The sequence below is a fragment of the Aegilops tauschii genome, chromosome 2 (genome assembly GCF_002575655.3).
Source record: "Aegilops tauschii subsp. strangulata cultivar AL8/78 chromosome 2, Aet v6.0, whole genome shotgun sequence".
NCBI classification, from domain to species: domain Eukaryota; kingdom Viridiplantae; phylum Streptophyta; class Magnoliopsida; order Poales; family Poaceae; genus Aegilops; species Aegilops tauschii.
This window is the reverse complement of record NC_053036.3, coordinates 432,588,256-432,612,785: the sequence shown is the minus strand read 5'-3', so window position 1 is coordinate 432,612,785 and position 24,530 is coordinate 432,588,256. Positions and strand designations below refer to the sequence as shown.

Sequence of the window (24,530 nt, the reverse complement as noted above, 5' to 3'; positions counted from 1 at the left end):
ACTTCTTTCGAGAGAAACTCCTTCTCTAGAAAGGATCCATTCTTAGCAATGAATATCTTGCCTTCGGATCTGTGATAGAAGGTGTACCCAACAGTCTCCTTTGGGTATCCTATGAAGACACATTTCTCCGATTTGGGTTCGAGCTGATCAGGTTGAAGCTTTTTCACATAAGCATCGCAGCCCCAAACTTTAAGAAATGACAGCTTAGGTTTCTTGCTAAACCACAGTTCATATGGTGTCGTCTCAACGGATTTAGATGGTGCCCTATTTAACGTGAATGCAGCCGTCTCTAAAACATGACCCCAAAACGATAGCGGTAAATCGGTAAGAGGCATCATAGATCACACCATATCTAATAAAGTACGGTTACAACGTTCGGACACACCATTATGCTGTGGTGTTCCAGGTGGCATGAGTTGTGAAACTATTCCACATTGTTTCAAATGAAGACCAAACTCATAACTCAAATATTCACCTCCACGATCAGATCGTAGAAACTTTATTTTCTTATTACGATGATTTTCCACTTCACTCTGTAATTCTTTGAACTATTCAAATGTTTCAGACTTATGTTTCATCAAGTAGATATACCCATATCTGCTTAAATAATTGGTGAAGGTCAGAAAATAACGATACCTGCCGCGAGCCTCAACACTCATCGGACCGCATACATCAGTATGTATTATTTCCAATAAGTCAGTTGCTCGCTCCATTGTTCCGGAGAATCGAGTCTTAGTCATCTTGCCCGTGAGGCATGGTTCGCAAGCATCAAGTGATTCATAATCAAGTGATTCCAAAAGCCCATCAACATGGAGTTTCTTCAAGCGCTCTACACCAATACGACCTAAATGGCAGTGCCACAAATAAGTTGCACTATCATTATTAACTTTGCATCTTTTGGCTTCAATATTATGAACATGTCTATCACTACAATCGAGATTCAACAAAAATAGACCACTCATCAAGGGTGCATGACCATAAAAGGTATTACTCATATAAATAGATCAACCATTATTCTCTGATTTAAATGAATAACCATCTCACATCAAACAATAAGTAGATGTAGAGGTAGCGTGCTGACGGCGATCACATCGACTTTGGAACCATTTCCCACGCGCATCGTCACCTCGTCCTTAGCCAATCTTCGTTTAATCCGTAGCCCCTGTTTTGAGTTGCAAATATGAGCAAGAGAACCAGTATCAAATACCCAGGCGCTACTACAAGCATTAGTAAGGTACACATAAATAACATGTATATCAAATATACCTTTCACTTTGCCATCCTTCTTATTCGCCAAATACTTGGGGCAGTTCCGCTTCCAGTGACCAGTCCCTTTCCAGTAGAAGCACTCAGTCTCAGGCTTAGGTCCAGACTTGGGCTTCTTCCCTTAGGCAGCAACTTGCTTGCTGTTCTTCTTGAAGTTCCCCTTCTTCCCTTTACCCCTTTTCTTGAAACTAGTGGTTTTGTTAACCATCAACACTTGATGCTCCTTCTTGATTTCTACCTTCGCAGCCTTTAGCATCGTGAAGAGCTCGGGGATTTTCTTTTCCATCCCTTGCATATTATAGTTCATCACAAAGCCTTTATAGCTTGGTGGCAGTGATTGAAAAACTCTGTCAATGACACTATCATCAGGAAGATTAACTCCCTGCTGAGTCAAGTGGTTATGATACCCAGACATTTTGAGTATATTTTCACTGGCAGAACTATTCTCCTCCATTTTGCAGCTATAGAACCTGTTGGAGACTTCATATCTCTCAACTCGGGCATTTGCTTGAAATATTAACTTCAACTCTTGGAACATCTCATATGCTCCATGACGTTCAAAACGTCTTTGAAGTCTCGATTCTAAGCCGTAAAGCATGGCACACTGAACTATGAAGTAGTCATCAGCTTTGCTCTGCTAGATGTTCATAACGTCCGGAGTTGCTCCTGCAGCAGGTCTTGCACCTAGCGGTGCTTCCAGGACATAATTCTTCTGTGCAGCAATGAGGATAGTCCTCAAGTTACGGACCCAGTCCGTGTAGTTGCTACCATCATCTTTCATCTTAGCTTTCTCTAGGAACGCATTAAAATTTAAGAGAACGGTAGCACGGGCCATTGATCTACAATAACATAGACATGCAAAAACTATCACATACTTGTTAGGTTGATCTCTCTCCCGTTCGAACCCAATGGGTCGAACGGGCCCCTAACTCACGCCCTGATCGGGGGCGCCCAACCAAACCATGGTTGGTGGGCCCCTGTCGCTAGCGCAATATAAAGAGGTGGGGTGCCGGGGCACGCATCACGGGGTTGACCGTGCACCACAACACCACCGACACACCAATCCGATCTAGGGTTGCGCTAGGCCGACGGAAAGCTCCACCACCGCCGCCATCCACTCTCTGCCATTACCGGCCACCGTCACCATGGCCGGCACCGGGAGTTCCTCATCTGGACAGGAGAAGGTAGGTTCACCGTGAATTCCTCACCCTAACCGATCCAGTGATCTATCAATGGTATCAGACAGGTTGGGTATAGGATTTTTCGGTTGAAATAGATCACAAAGGAAAACGTTACCCCTCCCCCCAAGAACCCTAACCCCAAAACGAAAAAGAGGGGAAAAGAAGGGCAAAGAAAAGTGCACCGCCACTCTGGCCGCACCTGTTCCTCTCGATCCGGACGCGCATCGGCAAGCCGAGGCGTCGGACGAAGAACTACCGGAGCCAGCTCAACGGCATGCCGACAAAGTAAATAAAAAGACAAAAAAAGAAGAAGGGGTAGGCACCGCAGCCAAACCGCTCGACGGCGGCGCGCTCACCGCAAGGCGGACACGCAGCATCTCTCTCTCTCTCTGTTGCTGCACAAGGAGAAGTAGTAGATAGGGAGGAAAGGAGGAGGGAGAAGAGCTCGCCAGGGAATGGCGGAGCTCAACCCCGTCTCCGGCTGCCGGCGACCGGCGTCAAAAGCAACGGCGCAGTCGGGAGTGAGAGAAGGGAAGCAGAGGTGGCCGTTAACGTCCCTCTCTCTCTGTCAAAGGAAAGGAGGGGGAAAGGGCGGGCTCACGCATCGCGGTGCGGTGGCGCTCGCCGCCATCGCCGGGAGGCCGGGCGCGGCGCGGTGGACGGGCGGCGAGTGAGGATGCCGTGCGAGAGAGAGACGAAGGTGAGCGACGCGCGAGGGGAAGAACGTTTTATGGTTTCCCCCGGCCTCGCCGATGAGTTGTTTTGATCAAGCGAAATCGACGCTCGGCTGTCTGATCGCATAGGACGGCAAAGAAACAAACCCTAGCGCTGGGATGGGCCACTGGGCCGAAAGTGGCCTCGCGCGGCTGGGCTCTGGTTGGCTGGCTGCACTGAGCAGGCTGCTGGCGCAGGAGCCGGACCATGCCAGCCGTGGCCAGCCGCCGCGGGCGAGCGCGCCAGGCCAGCAGCCATTTTTATTTTTGTTTTAATAGTTTTTGTCCAGTTTTTTTGGGCAGTTTTCTATTAGATTTTCTATGCAATTTTTTCCAACGAAATTTTTTGTTTAGAAAATAGAAAATTAAACAGAAAATGTTTCTGAAAATTAAAATAGAAAGTTTTCAGAAAAAGAAATGTTCATCAATTTTTATAAAGAAAATAATAAAGTTCATGATTTTTTATTCAGTCAAAGAAAAGTTTCTGTAAAGAGTAAAAAGTTCATGAATTTTTATTCATGCTTTTCCGCTGTGTAAATAATTAATAGTGCTCTTTTACAAAGAAAATAAAAGTTTAGATAGAATTATGTTTTTAAGAGCATGTTAAAGAGATTATTAAAATGAATATGATTATGTTATTTTTATGACCAACGTTGTTAATAACATGATCATGTTTTATTATTGAAATTTAAAGGTGCATTTATTTCTAATTTTTGCCCAACGGTAATATAGATTTAATTGCATAGACAATTGTATGTTTAATTTGACCAACGTTAGATTAATGCATATGATTGTTATATTGATGTCACTTAAATTGTGATTTCAGGAGGCTTTCACCTGATGAGTTGCCTAAAAGATGTTCCGACACTCAGAGGTGACAATCACACTGAGTGGAGGAAGAAAGTTGACCTGGCATTTGTCCTTGCTGACCTGGACTGGGTTGTGGAAGAACCACAGCCGGTCAGACCTATAGAGCCAGTAAGAGAGGCCACTGATGATGATGCTGCGTGGGCTAAAAAGAGGGGGGGTTATGCTCCTTTGGAGATGTCATACATCATAGAAAACCAAGAGTGGGTCAATGCAAACAAAAAGTGCATGGCATTTATAAAGAATACAATTGAGAGCACCGTTGTGGGCTCCATTGCAGAGTGCACTTCCTCAGGGGAGTTGCTTACAAAGATAAAGAGCCAGTTCACTGGCTCTTCAAAGATATATGCCACCCAGGTGTTAGAGCAACTGGTGACAGAACGCTACACAGGTGGTAGTCATGGAATAAGAGAGCACATCCTTAGGATGAGCAATATGGCAGCAAAGCTAAAGCCCATGGATGAGGATCTGGAGATCAAACCAAAGCTCCTAGTCCACCTGGTCATGGCTTCACTGCCAAAGGAGTTTGAAACTTTTGTTGTGAACTACGATATGTCACCTGGAACATGGGACATTGAAAAGACAATAGCAATGTGTGTCCAAGAAGAGGACAGACTCAAAGCCTCACATGGTGGTTCACTCAACTATGTGAAGGATCACAAGAAAAAGAATTACAATCAAAACAACGAAAGTTCTCCTTCAAAGCCCCAAGGAAAAGCTCCCTATCAGCATCAGCGTCAGCAACAACCTTTCCCAGTGGACAAAGACACTTGTCTCCACTGTAAGAAGACCGGGCATTACAAGAAAGACTGCCCTATTTGGCTGAAGTCCTTAATGGCAAAGAAAGGTAACAACATTGTTTCCTTAGTTAATGAATCCTTGTACACACAGTTTTTGAAATCTACTTGGTGGATTGACTCAGGAGCAACTGTTCATGTTGCAAATTGTTTACAGGGATTCCATTCGACCCGGACTATGCTAAGAAGGAAAGAGGAATTGAAGTAGCAAATGGAATTCAAGCGGAAGTTGAAGCTGTCGGCGACATCTCCTTGGAGTTAGCTGATGAATTCAAGCTTCTACTTAGAGATGTTCTTTATGTTCCTTCATATAATAGAAACTTAATTAGCGTTTCATGTTTGGACAAAGATAATTATGAGTGTTATTTTGGATATGGCAAGTGTGCCATATGGTATAATAATGCTTATGTGGGTGATGCTTTACTACACGATGTGCTTTTGTTATCACTTCGTGAAAAAGTGCATTCTGTATGCAATGTGAATGAACATGTTTCCGCATCGAATAAAGAACAAAAGAAAAGAAAGAGAACATTCGACTCATCGAAATTATGGCACTGTCGTTTGGGCCATATTTCGAAGGGGAGAATAGAAAGATTAGTCAAAAGTGAAATTCTTCCTCCGTTAGAATTCTCAGACTTAGAACAATGCATAGATTGCATTAAAGGAAAGTATGTAAAACAAATCAAAAAAGGTGCAATCCATAGCACAGGCACACTAGAAATCATTCACACTGATATTTGTGGACCATTTCCAGTGAAAAGTGTGGATGGATATGACTCGGTCATAACATTCACAGATGACTACTCTCGCTATGGATATATTTATCAATTCAAAGAAAGATCTGAAGTGTTGGATAAATTTAAAATATTCAAAGCTGAAGTTGAAAATCAGCATGATAAAAGAATAAAGATAGTAAGGTCCGACCATGGGGGAGAGTAATACGGTCGGCACACTCCATATGGCCAAGTCCCTGGACCTTTTGCGAAGTTCTTGCAGGAGACTAGCATAGTAGCCCAGTATTCAATGCCGGGCGAGCCTCAGCAAAATGGAGTAGCTGAAAGGCGCAACCATACACTTATGGATATGGTGCGTAGCATGATGAGTTATTCCAACTTGCCATTGGGATTATGGATGGAGGCGCTTAAAACCGCCATTCACATTCTCAATAGAGTGCCAAGCAAGTCGGTGCCCAAAACATCGTACGAGCTATGGACAGGAAGGGTGCCATCCCTACAACACTTCAGGGTGTGGGGGTGCCCTGCTGAGGCCAAAATGTTTAATCCAAACATTGCAAAGTTAGATCCCAAAACAGTGAGTTGCCACTTCATTGGCTATCCAGACAGATCAAAGGGTTTTCATTTCTACTGCCCAGACAGATATACAAAGTTTGTAGAAACGAGACATGCAGTCTTCTTAGAGGACGAAATGATGAGGGGGAGCTTCGTAGCTCAGAAAATTGATCTTGAGGAGAAGAGGCTGCATGCACCTAATACGATGATTCAGGAGCCATTTTTCTCACTACCAGTTGCAACTCCACCCATGACAACTATGGGAGCAGACCCGGAACCTGTCCGTCAGGAGCCGATTAAAACCGTTGTTGAGCATGAAAGGGAGGTGCAGTAGCAAATTTTAGAAGAAGTGCCAGAAGTTGAGGCACAGAATGTGCCAGAAACTGAGGCCCTTAGAAGGTTTACAAGACCAAGAAAGTCAGCTATTTCTACTGACTTTAAAGTTTATAACACAGAAATGGTTCATATGGAAAAAGATCCCACCTCATATGAAGAATCCATGAGAAGCCCTCATTCATCAAAGTGGATGAAGGCAATGGAAGATGAGATGAAATCAATGAGTGATAACCCACAAGTATAGGGGATCGCAATAGTTTTCGAGGGTAGAGTATTCAACCCAAATTTATTGATTTGACACAAGGGGAGCCAAAGAATATTGTCAAGTATTAGCAGTTGAGTTGTCAATTCAACCACACCTGGACAACTTAATATCTGCAGCAAAGTATTTAGTAGCAAAGTAGTATGGAAGTAACAGTAACGGTGGCAAAAGTAACAGTGATAGTTTTGTAGTAATTGTAACAGTGGCAACGGAAAAGTAACTAAGCGAAGAACAATATGTGAAAAGCTCGTAGGCATTGGATCGGTGATGGATGATTATGTTGGATGCGATTATTCATGCAACAGTTATAACATAGGGTGACACAGAACTAGCTCTAGTTCATCAATGTAATGTGGGCATGTATTCTGAATATAGTCATACGTGCTTATGGAAAAGAACTTGCATGACATCTTTTGTCCTACCCTCCCGTGGCAGTGGGGTCCTATTGGAAACTAAGGGATATTAAGGCCTCCTTTTAATAGAGTACCGGACCAAAGCATTAACACATAGTGAATACATGAACTCCTCAAACTATGGTCATCCCCGGGAGTGGTCCCGATTATTGTCACTTCGGGGTTGCCGGATCGTAACACATAGTAGGTGACTATAGACTTGCAAGATAGGATCAAGAACTCACATATATTCATGAAAACATAATAGGTTCAGATCTGAAATCATGGCACTCGGGCCCTAGTGACAAGCATTAAGCATAGCAAATTCATAGCAACATCAATCTTAGAATATAATGGATACTAGGGATCAAACCGTAACAAAACTAACTCGATTACATGATAAATCTCATCCAACCCATCACCGTCCAGCAAGCCTACGATGGAATTACTCACGCACGGCGGTGAGCATTATGAAATTGGTGATGGAGGAAGGTTGATGATGACGATGGCGATGGATTCCCCTCTCCGGAGCCCCGAACGGACTCCAGATCAGCCCTCCCGAGAGAGATTAGGGCTTGGTGGCGGCTCCGTATCATAAAACGCGATGAATCCTTCTCTTTGATTTTTTTCTCCCCGAACGTGAATATATAGAGTTGGAGTTGAGGTCGGTGGAGCACCAGGGGGCCCACGAGGCAGGGGGGCGCGCCCCACACGCTCGTGGACAGGGTGTGGGCCCCCTGGCCTTGATTCTTTCCCCAGTATTTTTTATAAATTCCAAAAATATTCTCCGTGAAGTTTCAGGTCATTCCGAGAACTTTTATTTCTGCACAAAAATAACACCATGGCAATTCTGCCAAAAACAGCGTCAGTCCGGGTTAGTTCCATTCAAATCATGCAAGTTAGAATCCAAAACAAGGCAAAAGTGTTTGGAAAAGTAGATATGATGGAGACGTATCAACTCCCCCAAGATTAAACCTTTGCTTGTCCTCAAGCAATTCAGTTGATAAACTGAAAGTGATAACGAAAAACTTTTACAAACTCTGTGTGCTCTTGTTGTTGTAAATATGTAAAGCCAGCATTCAAGTTTTCAGAAAAGATTATGAACTAACCATATTCACAATAACACTTAGGTCTCATGTTTATGCATATCAATGGCATAATCAACTAGCGAGCAATAATAACAAATCTCGGATGACAACACTTTCTCAAAACAATCATAATATGATATAACAAGATGGTATCTCGCTAGCCCTTTCTGAGACCGCAAAACATAAATGCAGAGCACCTCTGAAGATCAAGGACTGACTAAACATTGTAATTCATGGTAAAAGAGATCCAGTCATAATCATACTCAATATAAATTAATAGTAATGGATGCAAATGACAACGGTGCTCTCTAGCTGGTGCTTTTTAATAAGAGGAGGATGACTCAACATAAAAGTAAATACATAGGCCCTTCGCAGAGGGAAGCAGGGATTTGTAGAGGTGCTAGAACTCAATTTTTGAAATAGAGATAAATAATATTTTGAGTGGTATACTTTCATTGTCAACATAACAACCGAGAGATCTCGATATCTTCCATGCTACACACATTATAGGCGGTTCCCAAACAGAATGGTAAAGTTTATACTCCCCCTCCACCAACAAGAATCAATCCATGGCGTGTCCGAAACAACAGGTGCCTCCAACTAACAAGAGTCCCGGGGGAGTTTTGTTTGCAATTATTTTGATTTGATTTGCTTAAAGCATGGGACTGGGCATCCCGGTGACCAGCCATTTTCTCGTGAGTGAGGAGCGGAGTCCACTCCTCTTGAGAATAACCCGCCTAGCATGGAAGTACAGACAGCCCTAGTTGATACATGAGCTATTCGAGCTTACAAAACAGAATTTCATTTGAAGGTTTAGAGTTTGGCACATACAAATTTACTTGGAACGGCAGGTAGATACCGCATATAGGAAGGTATGGTGGACTCATATGGAATAACTTTGGGGTTTAAGGGATCGGATGCACAAGCAGTATTCCCGCTTAGTACAAGTGAAGGCTAGCAAAAGACTGGGAAGCGACCAGCTAGAGAGCGACAACAGTGATGAACATGCATTAAAATTAATAAACATTGAGTGCAAGCATGAGTAGGATATAATCCACCATGAACATAAATATCGTAGAGGCTATGTTGATTTTGTTTCAACTACATGCGTGAACATGTGCCAAGTCAAGCCACTCGAATCATTCAAAGGAGGATACCACCCTACTATACCACATCACAACCATTTTAATAGCATGTTGGAACGCAAGGTAAACCATTATAAACTCCTAGCTAATTAAGCATGGCATAAGCAACTATAATCTCTAATTGTCATTGCAAACATGTTCATTCATAATAGGCTGAATCAGGAACGATGAACTAATCATATTTACAAAAACAAGAGAGGTCGAGTTCATACCAGCTTCTCTCATCTCAATCGGTCCATCATATATCGTCATTACTGCCTTTCACTTGCACGACCGAACGGTGTGGATAATAATAATAGTGCACCATTGGACTAAGCTGGAATCTGCGAGCATTCAATACAAAGGAGAGGACAAAGTAATATGGGCTCTTGGTTAATTCAACAATAATGCATATAAGAGCCACTTCAATATTTTCATAATGGTCTCCCCCTCTCGACCCCCAAGGAAAAGAAAAGAAATAAAACTATTTACACGGGAAAGCTCCCAACAAGCAAAAGAAGAACAAGAAATCTTTTTGGGTTTTCTTTTAATTACTACTACTACAGCATGAAAAGTAAACTAGCTAAAAGCTACAACTATTTTTTTAGTTTTTCTTAAGGTTTTTCAAACACACAAGAAGAAAGCATAAAAAGGAAAATAAACTAGCATGGATAATACAATGAAAAAGTATGAGCACCAACAACTAGCATGAGTGTGTGAACATGAATGCAATGTCGGTGAGAAATACGTACTCCCCCAAGCTTAGGCTTTTGGCCTAAATTGTTCTAAGCCCATGGATCAAAGTTGTAATTGGGGTCGTACTGAGAAGGAGCATCGGGATGCCGCTGGTTGGCAATTTCCTCCGGATCCCACTGGTAAACAGACTGACGTGGAAGATCAAGTTGTGGTTCCGGCTCTGGCTCTGTAGCTGGTGTGGGGTTTTGGTAGGCATGAAATGCCTCTGGCTGAACAAGATACTTGCCTGAAGATAAATTAAACAAAGAAGGAGCAGGCAAAGTAATAGTTTCAAAGTAATCTTTATCAAATATCAGTCTATAGTTAAGCATCCTTTTCTTATTCTTAACAATATAATCATGTGCTACCATACTCTTATTGTCTAGAAAAACAGGAGGCAGCAACTTTTCTTCTTTTTGCCTAATAGGTATGTTAAAGTGTGCAGTGAGGCGCGTGGCGAAGATACCTCCCAAGATGGGGCCCTTCGTACGGTTCAGATTTAACCGCTTTGCAACAATAGCGCCCATACTAAATGTGTTATCACGGAACAAGGCATGGCACAAAATAACAATGTCAGGGGCACCAAGGTTTCCACAGTTTCTGTGACCAATTAAACATCTACTAGCAAATATTGCAAAGTAACGTAGAACAGGAAAGTGTATGCTAGTCATTCTTGCATAGAAAACCTTCCTAGTTTCCCCTACAGCAATTGTATCGATAAACCCTTCCACATCATTACGATGTGGTTCCTCTACGCTACCCGTAAAGGGCAACTTGCAAAACGCACAAAAATCATAGAGGGTCATCTCCTTATACTCATCATATAAATAAAAATCCACCGAAGGTGGTGACCTCTTAGCATGGAAATGAAAATTTTGCACAAAGATATTAGTGAGTAGGAGATACTGTTCGCGTTGGTCGCGGAGGAAGTCGGTGAGGCCTGCATTCTCAGCCAACTCATAAAAATCATCATAAATCCCGGCTGCTCTCAAGAAATCATCACAAGGCCATTCACACGGCCGAACCTCCACGGTGCGAGGGAGATTATATTTGGGCCTCTTATCTTCTTCACTTTGCTTATCCTTCGAGCTTCGGTTCGAAGAGCCGCTCAAAAATCTCTTCATCATTTTTTGAAAATTTCTGAAAATTTTAGTAACTTCAAATAAAAGTGAACCAAGCTCAACAAAATTGATAGCAACTACTCCCACAAGTGCCTAGAGACTATATCATGCATTAGAACTACTTGGGACCATATAAATTTGACATGCAAGCTCAAGAACAGGGTCAGCTAGGCAGCAAAAATTTGCAATGAATAAAGCACTAGAACAAAAACTAATTGGACCATTGGAGGAGTCACATACCGAAGAACAATCCCCCAAAGCAGTTTTGTGAATGGAGCTTTGAGCAAGGAGATCGAAAATGGCAGCAAGATGAGCTAGAACTCTTGCTTGAGCTGGTTGGTGATTTTTTTGGGAGGAAGAAGGAGTGTGTGGTGGCTGGAATAAGTGGAGGGGAGCCACCATGGGCCCATCAGGCAGGGGGGCGCACCCTGGACCCTCGTGGCCAGGTGCTTGCCCCCCCTGCTGTGTTCTCAGTGCCAAATATTCTCAAATATTCCAGAAAAAAATCATATTTCAATTTCAGGGCATTTGGAGAACTTTTTTTTGGGATATTTTTTTATTGCACTGATAATTCAGAAAACTGACAGAAAATACTATTTTTGCTTTATTTCATCTAAATAACAGAAACTAAAAGGAGGGTACAGAAGGTTGTGCTTTTCTAACTTCATCCATCTCATGCTCATCAAAAGGAATCCACTAACAAGGTTGATCAAGTCTTGTTAACAAACTCATTCCGAATCGCATGAAACCGGAGAATTTTCGAGTAGCACTAGGTTACCTCAACGGGGATATGAACATCCCCAATAATAAGAATATCATATTTCTTTTTGACAGTAGGAAGAGGAAATTCAAAACCTCCAATAGTAATAGTTGGACTTTTCAATAGAATTGATACTGTGGACTTGAGGTTGTTTCCTCGGAAAGTGTACCGTATGCTCATTACCATTAACATGAAAAGTGACATTGCCTTTGTTGCAATCAATAACAGCCCCTACAGTATTCAAAAAGGGTCTACCAAGAATAATGGACATACTATCGTCCTCGGGAATATCAAGAATAACAAAGTCTGTTAAAATAGTAACATTTGCAACCACAACAGGCACATCCTCACAAATACCAACAGGTATAGTAGTTGATTTATCGGCCATTTGCAAAGATATTTCAGTAGGTGTCAACTTATTCAAATCAAGTCTATGATATAAAGAGAGAGCCATAACACTAACACAAGCTCCAAGATCACATAAAGCAGTTCTAACATAGTTTCTTTAAATGGAGCATGGTATAGTTGGGACTCCTGGATATCCAAGTTTCTTTGGTATTCCACCTTTAAATGTATAATTAGCAAGCATGGTGGAAATTTCAGCTTCTGGTATCTTTCTTTTATTTGTAACAATATCTTTCATATACTTAGCATAAGGATTCATTTTAAGCATATCAGTCAAACGCATACGCAAAAAGATAGGTCTAATCATTTCAGCAAAGCGCTCAAAATCCTCATCATCCTTTTTCTTGGATGGTTTGGGAGGAAAAGGCATGGGTTTCTGAACCCAAGGTTCTCTTTCCTTACCGTGCTTCCTAGCAATGAAGTCTCTCTTATCATAACGTTGATTCTTTCATTGTGGGTTATCAAGATCAATAGCAGGTTCAATCTCTGCATCATTATCATTGCTAGGTTGAGCATCAACATGAACATCGTCATTAACATTATCACTAGGTTCATGTTCATCACCAGATTGTGTTTCAGCATCAGAAATAGAAATATCATTGGGATTCTCAGGTGTGTCAACAACAGGTTCACTAGAAGCATGCAAAGTCCTATCATTTTTCCTTTTCTTCTTCTTAGAAGGACTAGGTGCATCTACATTAGTTCTCTAAGAATCTTGCTCAATTCTCTTAGGGTGGCCCTCAGGATACAAAGGTTCCTGAGTCATTTTAACCCATCTAGTCGTAACTCTAACAACATTATCATTCTTCTTATTATTTAATTCATTGAGCAAATCATTTTGAGCTTTGAGCACTTGTTCTACTTGAGTGGTGACCATAGAAGCATGTTTACTAATAAGTTTAAGTTCACCTTTAACTCTAGACATATAATCACTCAAGTGTTCAATCATATAAGCATTGCATTTTAATTGTCTACCAAAATAAGCATTAAAATCTTCTTGCTTAACCATAAAATTATCAAACTCATCTAAGCATTGGCTAGCAAACTTAGTAGCGAGATTTCAGCTTTATCATATCTATAGAGAGAATTTACCTTTACTACCTGTGTCGGGTTATCAAGACCATGTACTTCTTCGATAGGTGGTAAATTAAGGCCATGTATTTCTTCAACAGGAGGTAAATTCTTAACATCTTCGGCTTTTATACCTTTTTTCTTTCATAGATTTCTTTGCCTCTTGCATATCTTCAGGACTGAGAAATAGAATACCCCTTTTCTTTGGAGTTGTCTTAGGAGTTGGTTCAGGGAGTGTCCAATTGTTTTCATTCGTCAACATATTACTCAATAGAATTTCAGCTTCATCAACAGTTCTTTCCCTGAAAACACAACCAACACAACTATCCAGGTGGTCTCTGGAAGCATCGGTTAGTCCATTATAAAAGATATCAAGTATTTCATTTTTCTTGAGATGATGATCAGGCAAAGCATTAAGTAATTGGAGAAGCCTCCCCCAAGCTTGTGGGAGACTCTCTTCTTCAATTTGCACAAAATTATATATATCCCTTAAAGCAGCTTGTTTCTTATGAGCAGGGAAATATTTAGCAGAGAAGTAATAAATCATATCTTGGGGACTACGCACACAACCAGGATCAAGAGAATTAAACCATGTCTTAGCATCACCCTTTAATGAGAACGGAAATAATTTAAGGATATAATAGTAGCGAGTTTTCTCATCATTAGTGAATAGGGTAGCTACATCATTTAATTTAGTAAGATGTGCCACAACAGTTTCAGATTCATAGCCATAGAAAGGATCAGATTCAACCCGAGTAATTATCTCAGGACCGACAGAGAAATCATAATCCTTATCAGTAACAAAGATAGGTGAAGTAGCATAAGCAGGATCATATTTCATTCTAGCATTCAAAGATTTTTCTTTCAGCTTAGCTAATAATTTCTTAAGATCATTCCTATCATTGCAGGCAAGAAAATCTCTAGCAGTTTCTTCATCCATAACATAACCCTCAGGCACAAAGGGCAATTCATATCTAGGGGGAGAATCTTCATCATCACTTTCATCAATATTATCAGTTTCAATAATTTCATTCTCTCTAGCCCTAGCAAGTTGTTCATCAAGGAATTCACCTAGTGGCACAGTATTATCGGGCATAGAAGTAGTTTCATCACAAGTATCATGCATAGCAGAAGTGGCATCATCAATAACATGCGACATATCAGAATTAATAGCAAAAGCAGGTTTAGGTGTCGCAAGCTTACTCAAAACAGAAGGTGAATCAAGTGCAGAGCTAGATGGCAGTTCCTTACCTCCCCTCGTAGTTGAGGGATAAATTTTGGTTTTCTCGTCTTTCAAGTTCCTCATAGTGACCAGCAGATATAAATCCCAAGTGACTCAAATAATAGAGCTATGCTCCCCGGCAACGGCGCCAGAAAATAGTCTTGATAACCCACAAGTATAGGGGATCGCAACAGTTTTCGAGGGTAGAGTACTCAACCCAAATTTATTGATTCGACACAAGGGGAGCCAAAGAATATTCTCAAGTATTAGCAGTTGAGTTGTCAATTCAACCACACCTGGATAACTTAATATCTGCAGCAAAGTATTTAGAAGCAAAGTAGTATGGAAGTAACGGTAACAGTGGCAAAAGTAACAGTGATAGTTTTGTAGTAATTGTAACAGTAGCAACGGAAAAGTAACTAAGCGAAGAACAATATGTGAAAAGCTCGTAGGCATTGGATCGGTGATGGAGAATTATGCCGGATGCGGTTCATCATGTAACAGTCATAACATAGGGTGACACAGAACTAGCTCCAATTCATCAATGTAATGTAGTCATGTATTCCGAATATAGTCATACGTGCTTATGGAAAAGAACTTGAATGACATCTTTTGTCCTACGCTCCCGTGGCAGCGGGGTCCAATTGGAAACTAAGGGATATTAAGGGCTCCTTTTAATAGAGTACCGTTCCAAAGCATTAACACATAGTGAATACATGAACTCCTCAAACTATGGTCATCACCAGGAGTGGTCTCGATTATTGTCACTTCGGGGTTGCCGGATCATAACACATAGTAGGTGACTATAGACTTGCAAGATAGGATCAAGAACTCACATATATTCATGAAAACATAATAGGTTCAGATCTGAAATCATGGCACTCGGGCCCTAGTGACAAGCATTAAGCATAGCAAAGTCAGAGCAACATCAATCTCAGAATATAATGGATACTAGGGATCAAACCCTAACAAAACTAGCTCGATTACATGATAAATCTCATCCAACCCATCACTGTCCAGCAAGCCTACGATGGAATTACTCACGCACGGCGGTGAGCATCATGAAATTGGTGATGGAGGAAGGTTGATGATGACGATGGCGACGTATTCCCCTCTCCGGAGCCTCGAACGGACTCTAGATCAGCCCTCCCGAGAGAGATTAGGGCTTGGCAGCGGCTCCGTATCGTAAAACGCGATGAATCCCTCTCTCTGATTTTTTTCTCCCCGAACGTGAATATATAGAGTTGGAGTTGAGGTCGGTGGAGCACCAAGGGGCCCACGAGGCAAGGGGGCGCGCCCCCCACCCTCGTGGACAGGGTGTGGGCCCCCTGGCTTGATTCTTTTGCCAGTATTTTTTATAAATTCCAAAAATATTATCCGTGAAGTTTCAGCTCATTCCGAGAACTTTTATTTCTGCACAAAAATAACACCATGGCAATTCTGCTGAAAACAGTGTCAGTCCGGGTTAGTTCCATTCAAATCATGCAAGTTAGAGTCCAAAACAAGGGCAAAAGTGTTTGGAAAACTAGATACGATGTTTGGGACTTAGAGGAAATTACTAAAGGAGCCAAAACAGTAGGCTGCAAATGGGTCTACAAAATTAAGTATGACTCTAAAGGGAATGTAGAAAAGTATAAAGCTCGACTCGTGGCAACAGGATTTACACAAAGAGAAGGGATAGATTACAATGAGACATTTTCTCCAGTCTCATGTAAGGATTCCTTCAGAATCATAATGGCATTAGTTGCTCATTTTGATTTAGAGTTACATCAAATGGATGTTAAGACGACATTTCTGAATGGTGATTTAAAAGAAAAGGTCTACATGAAACAACCCAAGGGTTTTATCATGGAAGGAAAGGAAAATATGGGATGCCGCCTGAAGAAATCCATTTATGGATTAAGACAAGCCTCTAGACAATGGTATCTAAAGTTTAATCAAATGATTAAATTTTTTGGATTTAAAGAAAATATTGAGGATAATTGCATTTATGCAAAGTTTAAAAATGGGAAATATATTTTCCTAATCTTGTATGTGGATGATATTCTGCTTGCTAGCAGTGATGCTAGTCTACTACAAGAAGCAAAGAAGTTCTTATCCTCAAATTTTAACATAACAGATTTTGGTGAAGCATCATATGTATTGGGCATAGAAATTCACCAAGATAGGAACAATGGAGTCTTAGGACTATCGCAGAAAGCATATTTAGAAAAGGTTCTTAAAAAATATAATATGCATGCGAGTAAAGCCACACCTGCTCCTATAGTTAAGGGCGGTAGTTTTGGGAAATTCCAATGTCCCAAGAACCAGTACGAGATCGCTCAAATCAAAGAAGTACCATATGCTTCGGCAGTTGGCAGCTTACAGTATGCACAAGTGTGCACTCGCCCTGACTTAGCCTTTATCACCGGGGTACTCGGTAGATATCAAGAGAATCCAGGCATAGAGCACTGGAAGATGGTAAAGAAAGCATTGTGTTATGCGCAAGGCACGAATGACTACATGCTAATATACAGGAGAAGTGATTCCCTAGAGATAAAAGGGTATTCAGACGCAGATTTTGCAGGGGACAAAGATGATAGAAAATCCATGTCAGGATACGTATTCACCCTCGTTGGGGGAGCTATTTCATGGAAAAGCTCCAAACATTCGATAGTTGCATCATCCACGATGTATGCAGAATTCATAGCATGCTTCGAAGCCACGGGGCAGGCGATATGGCTAAAGAAATTTGTACCCGACTTGAAAGTGGTAGATTGTATTCACAAACCACTAAAGATGTACTGTGACAACCAGCCCGCAGTATTTTACGCTCACAACAACAAGTCGAGTAATGCTGCCAAAACAATAGAGATAAGATATTATGTTGTGAAAGATAAAATCCAGGATCAAACTATAAGTCTCGAGCATATAAGGACAAAAGATATGCTTGTGGATCCGCTAACGAAAGGCTTACCACCCAATGTGTTCAAGGAACACTTAGCCGACATGGGTTTAAGGGAAAGCCTTATGATTCCTGGATAGGCCCAAAAGGAACATAATTTGTTTCTAAACAAAACATATGTTGTAGCTGAATGATTCTATCGGCAATTGAGCTGTGACGATGAAACATGCTCTATGTACCAATATGTGATGAAACAAATAAACTAGAAAGTATAAGGTTAAAAGTAAAGTTGAGATCAAGGGGGAGAATGTTAGGTTGATCTCTCTCCTGTTCGAACCCAACGGGTCGAACGGGCCCCAGACTCGCGCCCTGATCGGGGGCGCCCAACAAAACCATGGTTGGTGGGCCCCTGTCGCCAGCGCAATATAAAGAGGTGGGGTGCCGGGGCACGCATCACGGGGTTGACCGTGCACCACAACACCACCGACACATCAATCTGATCTAGGGTTGTGCTAGGCCGACGGGAAGCTCCACCACCGCCGCCATCCACTCTCTGCCATCACCGGCTACCGTCACCATGGCCGACACCGGGAGTTCCTCATCTGGACAAGGAGAAGGTAGGTTCATCGTGAATTCCTAACCCTAACCGATCCAGTGATCTATCAATGCTAAGTTCATGATAAATTAAAGTTCAATAAATCATATTACTTAAGAACTCCCACTTAGATAGACATCCCTCTAGTCATCTAAATGATCATGTGATCCATATCAACTAAACCATGTCCGATCATCACGTGAGATGGAGTAGTTTTCAATGGTGAACATCTCTATGATGATCATATCTACTATATGATTCACGTTCGACCTTTCGGTCTTAGTGTTCCGAGGCCATATCTGCATATGCTAGGCTCGTCAAGTTTAACCCGAGTATTCTGCATGTGCAAAACTGGCTTGCACCCGTTGTATGTGAACGTAGAGCTTATCACACCCGATCATCACGTGGTGTCTCGGCACGACGAATTGTAGCAACGGTGCATACTCATGAGAACACTTATACCTTGAAATTTAGTTAGGGATCATCTTATAATGCTACCGCCATACTAAGCAAAATAAGATGCATAAAAGATAAACATCACATGTAATCAAAATATGTGACATGATATGGCCATCATCATCTTGTGCCTTTGATCTTCATCTCCAAAGCACCGTCATGATCTCCATCGTCACCGGCTTGATACCTTGTTCTCCATCGTAGCACTGGTGCGCGTCGGTCCTAAACAAACGATTTAAAACCCCTTTCCGCGATGGCATTTGGAACCGTCGCCAAGTGAGTGTGGGCGATAGGGGAGTCCTTCGCACACGACCCGGAAACCGTCGGTGATAGGGCCCCTACAGTACTCCTACTCGTTTCCGCTCACATTGCCATCACAGTCGGTATTCTGTGGTGCTACGTTTACGATGCGCGGCCCATCACAAACGGTTCACTATTATAGAACGTGTATGATGCGCGGCCCATCACAAACGGTTCACCGTTAAGAAGATTAGCTAATCGTCGTACGAGTGTCGGACAGGATTACAAAACGTCGGACCGTCGTAACATCGTCGTACACGACAACTATCGCACATGCTATTCTGTGGTGCAACGTTTACGATGCATACTTCATCAGAAACAGTTCATGGTTGCGAATCGTGTACGATAAGGCAACTAACACAAACGTTTAGTTTGCCCGCACCGTTTGTGATATTGTCTGACATTGCACACTCTTTGCAAATGGCAACTATGTGCACTACAAAAAAATACACTTCCGTGATGATACGTGTTTGTCACAGTAGGTCGCGTTTTTTGTCATGCATGTACATCCATGACGATTTTATGACAGAATCAAGATAGTCATACCTGTGCTGTCGTAGAAGTGTTCCATGACATTACCAAAATTATCATCACGGAAGTGTCCACTTCCATGACGATAAATCGCGCGTCACAGAAGTGCTTTCGTCAAGGGTGACCGACACGTGGCATCCATCGTAACAGAACGCCGTTAAGCTATCGGGTCGGGTTTTGGATCCGATAACCCGTTAACAGCCCCGACCAATGGGGATTTTCCACGTGTAAAATCATCATTGGCTGGAGGAATCACGTGTCGGCTCACCATTGAGACAGATGTCATCCGCTCATTGGACCGAAGGCGCCTATGATATGGCGACACGTGGCACAGCCCAACAGAGGCCCATTCCTGTGAAAAGGCCGGCCCATTTGACTTGGTCAAAAGGTGGCGGGCCGGCCCACGGAAAGCCTGTTAACGGCCTGTTCGCATATAGCCCATTTACAGCCCGCTAACCCAGGGCCCGTTACGCCCTATCTGAATTAGGCCCAGTAGCGTCATCTGGGCCGTCCAATATGATTCAGCCTGTTTTAACTTCCGGCCCATGTGTGGCCCATGACTTCTTTCGGCCCATATGAGGACCTTTGTAACTCTTGGCCCATTAACGGCCCGTGGTGAAAACCCATTAACGGCCCGTTATTCCATTGGGCCGTTTCCAGCCCAAGTTATCTTTCTGCCTTCTCAGGGCCCATTGATTCTTGGGTTCATTTGCAGCATTCGGTTACATACGGCCCGTTACTGTCATTTTCTGCTTGTGGGCCAAATTCAGCCCGTCGTTACAGTCGGCCCGTTTGCGGACCGTTAATACGTTGGGCCGTTTTCATGTCCAAAAAAACCCGTTGGGCTGTTTTCATAGAGTTATCAAATATGGCCTATTAACGACCCGTTATGGTCCACGAATAGTACGGCCCATGACTGGCGAAATGATGACACGCCCCGTAGAAGGCCCATGGATAGTACGGCTCGTAGAAGGCCCATGGATCGTACGACCCGTAGAAGGCCCATGGACCCTAAGGCCCGTATAGAAGGCCGATGGATCCTACGGCCGGACGAAGGCCCATGGATCATAGGGCCTGCAGGAGGCCCATGGTTACAACAGTCCGTGTGTTGCCATGATTATTTTGGCCTAGTTACCAAAAATAGGCTATTGTGGCCACTAGAAAAAAACAGAAAAATAACTGCAGTGACTGCAAGCAAACAACTAAACAAGACAATAAGGAAATAAATAAGCAAGCAATTAACGCTAGCCTATTACCGCTATTACACATATTACATCCACTGGGCATCAAAGTTTGCCACCAGTGCAAATATAGGGAACAAAGCAGCACATTACATACACTGGCCGTCAAAATTGGCAACTAGTGCAAATAAACGCGACAGCAAAACAAGAGCATAACTGAAACAACTTCAGAAGAGCTCAAGAAACGTTATCCTGGGTATCCAGCATGCTGGCAATAAGCTTAGCAAGCTGATTAGCTTTGTCCTGTTTGGCGCTAAAATCCTCCAACGCTTGCTGTTGCACCAGAAAGTATGCATCTGAATGCTCCAAGGACTTCCGCAGTCCTTCCGCTTCTTGTCGCAGCACAGCTGATCGATGTCTTTCAGCTTGTAGTTGAGACTCAAGAAACCGAACTGATTCAGACAGTGAGTTTGAATAGCTTGTGGAAGCGGTAGTGGCCAGTAACTCGAACACTAAACCAAGACAGGACTTTGGGGTTGTCTCGCTGTCTTCAAGATAGTCTTCCTTAGCTGTTTTATCAGCTTTGTTGGAGACCAACAAGGATGTGTCACTATCCTGAACCTTATCTGCGTTACTTCCTTTACCATTGCTTAATAAGGCACTCTTCCCCAATATTCTGTCAGCATTCTAAAAGAAGAAACAAGCAGACACATAACAAGTTTAGCATGTACTAGTATATGAAAATCATTTCGGTGAACAGTTCATTAGTAAGGTGGACAGGATTAAACTACCAAGTCTTCTATTGCCAAGTACTAGTACATAATAAAATCATCAAACAAACATATATCTATGTCCTATGGTCACTGCATTGTCTTGCCAAATCAAAATAGAGACACGGTTCAAATCATATCAGTTCAAGACAAAGCAGCAGTGAAAGAATACAAAGCGTGGGAAACTACACGGAACAACTAGATTTCAGATGGGTACCATGGGTCTACATGTACAACAACACTATTGGCTCTGTTGTGATGCTAGTAATGTGCATGATATGAAAGTCAACTGTATACACAATTGAAATTGAAATCAACAGAGCTATTAATAAGAGCAAACCTGTTAAAGAAACATGCGTGAATATACCTGCTGTGCCATTGGAGTTTCGATTGGATCCTTCAATTTAAAAATAAGTTTGTATGAGTAAATACAGTGATACAAGAGCAAAGCAATCATAGTTAAAAAAGGCGCGCCTAAGCGAGCGCTTAAGCGCGCCTAGGCTCTAGGCGTTGGCAAAACGCATTGCGCATAACTACGCATAATCTGTGCATAACTGCGCATAAGCATTCGCTTTGGTCAGTAAAGCGCAAGGCGGTGGCAAAACGCACAATTAACGCCTAGCGCTTTTTTGAACTATGATAGCAATGGAATCTTAAATTAGAACAGTTGTTCTTCAGGTTTAGGCACTTGTTCTACATGAACAGAGTACAGTAAGACGCAAGAATATAATACTTGAAAATAGAAAATGAGCTCATAGACCTTACCACATTCTTGGTTCGGGACCAGTACAGAACAAGGCGTTCCCAGTCATCGTCTAGTAAATGTGTCTCAGGAGAACATAAGGGAATTTGATGAGTTTCTTTGCCGGTGAAGTACGTTTTCTTCAGTAATTCCGATACTGCCACCAAGCATTCTTGAAGATAGCAGAGGTATTAGCACAGGTTACCTCATCCTGAGTTTCCAAATCGGTCCTTCTCTATAGAGAAAAATGGGAAAATTTGTTGTATTATAACCATCATGGAGGTAGGATGTATGGGACGAAGCAAAGTAATTGCCATGAATAACATTACTTACACATAACTCCTGGACAAACACCTGCAACTGGCATTTTCCTTCATCTTCAGTATAATATTTCCAAGATGGGAAGATACGCACATACGATTTAACAACATCAAATGCGATAGATGCTAAACTACGACTGCTGGTTGTGCTTCCTCCACAGGAATAGGCGTACTAACTGGTGGAGTTAGGGTTCGCCGTGATAGTACTGGCCCTTTGGGCACTGGAGCTGCCTTACTAACTGCTCTTGTTTGGGAGCTCTGTGGTGGAGATGGTGATGTGTCAACAGGAACTGGGTTACTATCGGCTGGGGTTGGGGTTAGATTGGGTGAAGCTGGTTCTCTGTCCATCGTAGTAGGGGTACAATCTGCGAGAGTTTGGGTTATGTGTGGTAGGGCTGGTTCTTGTGCATGTACAACCGGGGTGCTATCTCCACCAACAGGTAGCATTGTTTTATTTGAAGACCGTGTTTTTAGTCCGCTAGATACTGGCATCACCCGCTCCAATTCAAATGGCTGATAAACAAGAAACATAGTTGAATGTACATACATTGTATGAGAGACAGATGCAATAGTAGTGTGGAAAAAAGAGGGCATGAAATAGTTGACATGTATATTGTTTAACTAAAACGGATAGAATGACATAATTTCACATATATGATGTCTATCTAAACTGAATAGCATAGCATAACATAATTCAAAGATATGATGAATAACTAAACAGGATCGCATGACATAATTCACCTACATGTTATCTAAGTAATCAGGATCACATCATTTAATTCACATATGTGATTTATATGCTAAACAGAGGGCATTCGATATGATGTCTGAACTAAGAACATGGTGTTGAATATTGTGTATATGATGTCTAAACTATGCAATGCAAGACACCGTATGCATGATATGAGCAGTATAACCGTGCCAAGTTAGAGCATACACCTCAGTGGGGGAATAAGACTGGTCATCTGTCTCTGAATCCATCTCTGAGGAGCTATCGGGACCCAACAAGAGATCTGCTTCGACAGGTAGCACTGTCTGCTCTGAAGGCCTTGTTTTCACTCCAGATTTTTCCATCTCCCACCCAAATGGCTGATTCACAGGAAGAGTAGTTTAATGTACAAACATTGTCGACAAATGGAAATGTAATGAAGAAAAGGATGGGCAAGATATCATTCAAATATATGATGCCTGGTTAAACAGGATGGCATTGCACATTTCACATATATTATGGCTGGCTAAAAGACATGAGACTGCATAATTCCCATATATGATATAGAAACTAAACAGGTGGCATTACAGAACATGTCTAAACTAAGCAGATGACATATATGATGTCAAAAGTAGGCACTGCAAGGCAACATATGCATGATATGACTAACATCATCATGCCAAGGTAGAGCAAACACCTTGGGGGGTAAATAGGAGTGGTCAGCGGCGTCTGAATCCGCCTCAGAACAAATATCTTCCTCTGGATTACAATCTGGAGAGGGGTGGGGAGGGTTTGCCATTGAACCCACCATGGAGCGATGTCTGCATGACATTGTATTGCCGCGCAAAACTCTTCTCTTTTTCTCTACATGTTCAGCATGACTGTGTACAATATCTGACATGCATACAAAAAAAATATGGTGAGGTTATGTAAGGAGAGCATGCAGAAATTTAGAGTGATGGTAACAACCAGTGGATCGACGTTTTTCCGTTGAACCAAAATAGCCCTAATGGATCGACGTGAATGTATAGTAATAAGTGATGCAACAAGTGTACAACCTCTTTGCCGTAGCCATGTCGACCTCAGCATCATTGGGTTGGTCGCTGAAGCTGTTGAGGCAGAGGTGGCCGTCGGAGGTGTGGAGGAAGATCTGAGGAATCTGTAGACGGCGTCCAGGGCACTGCTCTGTTGTGATGGATCATTTTGTCGTTGGAGCAGCTCTGGTGAGCCGTAAGATGTCAAGGCTGAAGCAGCACAAGACAGACATCGTCAATCTCAAGTGGGATTCTAATAGCATCTCCAATAGATGATGTAAAATGGATGTAAAATTAACATCACCAAAAACCACCTGACTACAACAGATGAGGTAAAAACTGTTGACTCTGAACTTAACTGTTGAAACTGAAATTTACT

General features: G+C 42.2%; 1 protein-coding gene across 1 annotated transcript; it reads left to right on the top strand.

The window, feature by feature from the left end:
* The first annotated feature begins 3,793 nt into the window (after nucleotides 1-3,793).
* Nucleotides 3,794-5,695, top strand: LOC141042045 (uncharacterized). The gene has a single exon (XM_073509582.1). It carries the CDS (start codon nucleotides 4,001-4,003, stop codon nucleotides 5,030-5,032), a length of 1,032 nt encoding a protein of 343 aa, XP_073365683.1. The 5' UTR covers nucleotides 3,794-4,000; the 3' UTR covers nucleotides 5,033-5,695.
* Nucleotides 5,696-24,530: the final 18,835 nt, after the last annotated feature.

What these genes read in the sequence shown, in the direction of transcription:
- LOC141042045 (XM_073509582.1), top strand. Translation starts at nt 4,001, where the DNA reads ATGAGTTGCCTAAAAGATGTTCCGACACTCAGAGGTGACAATCACACT.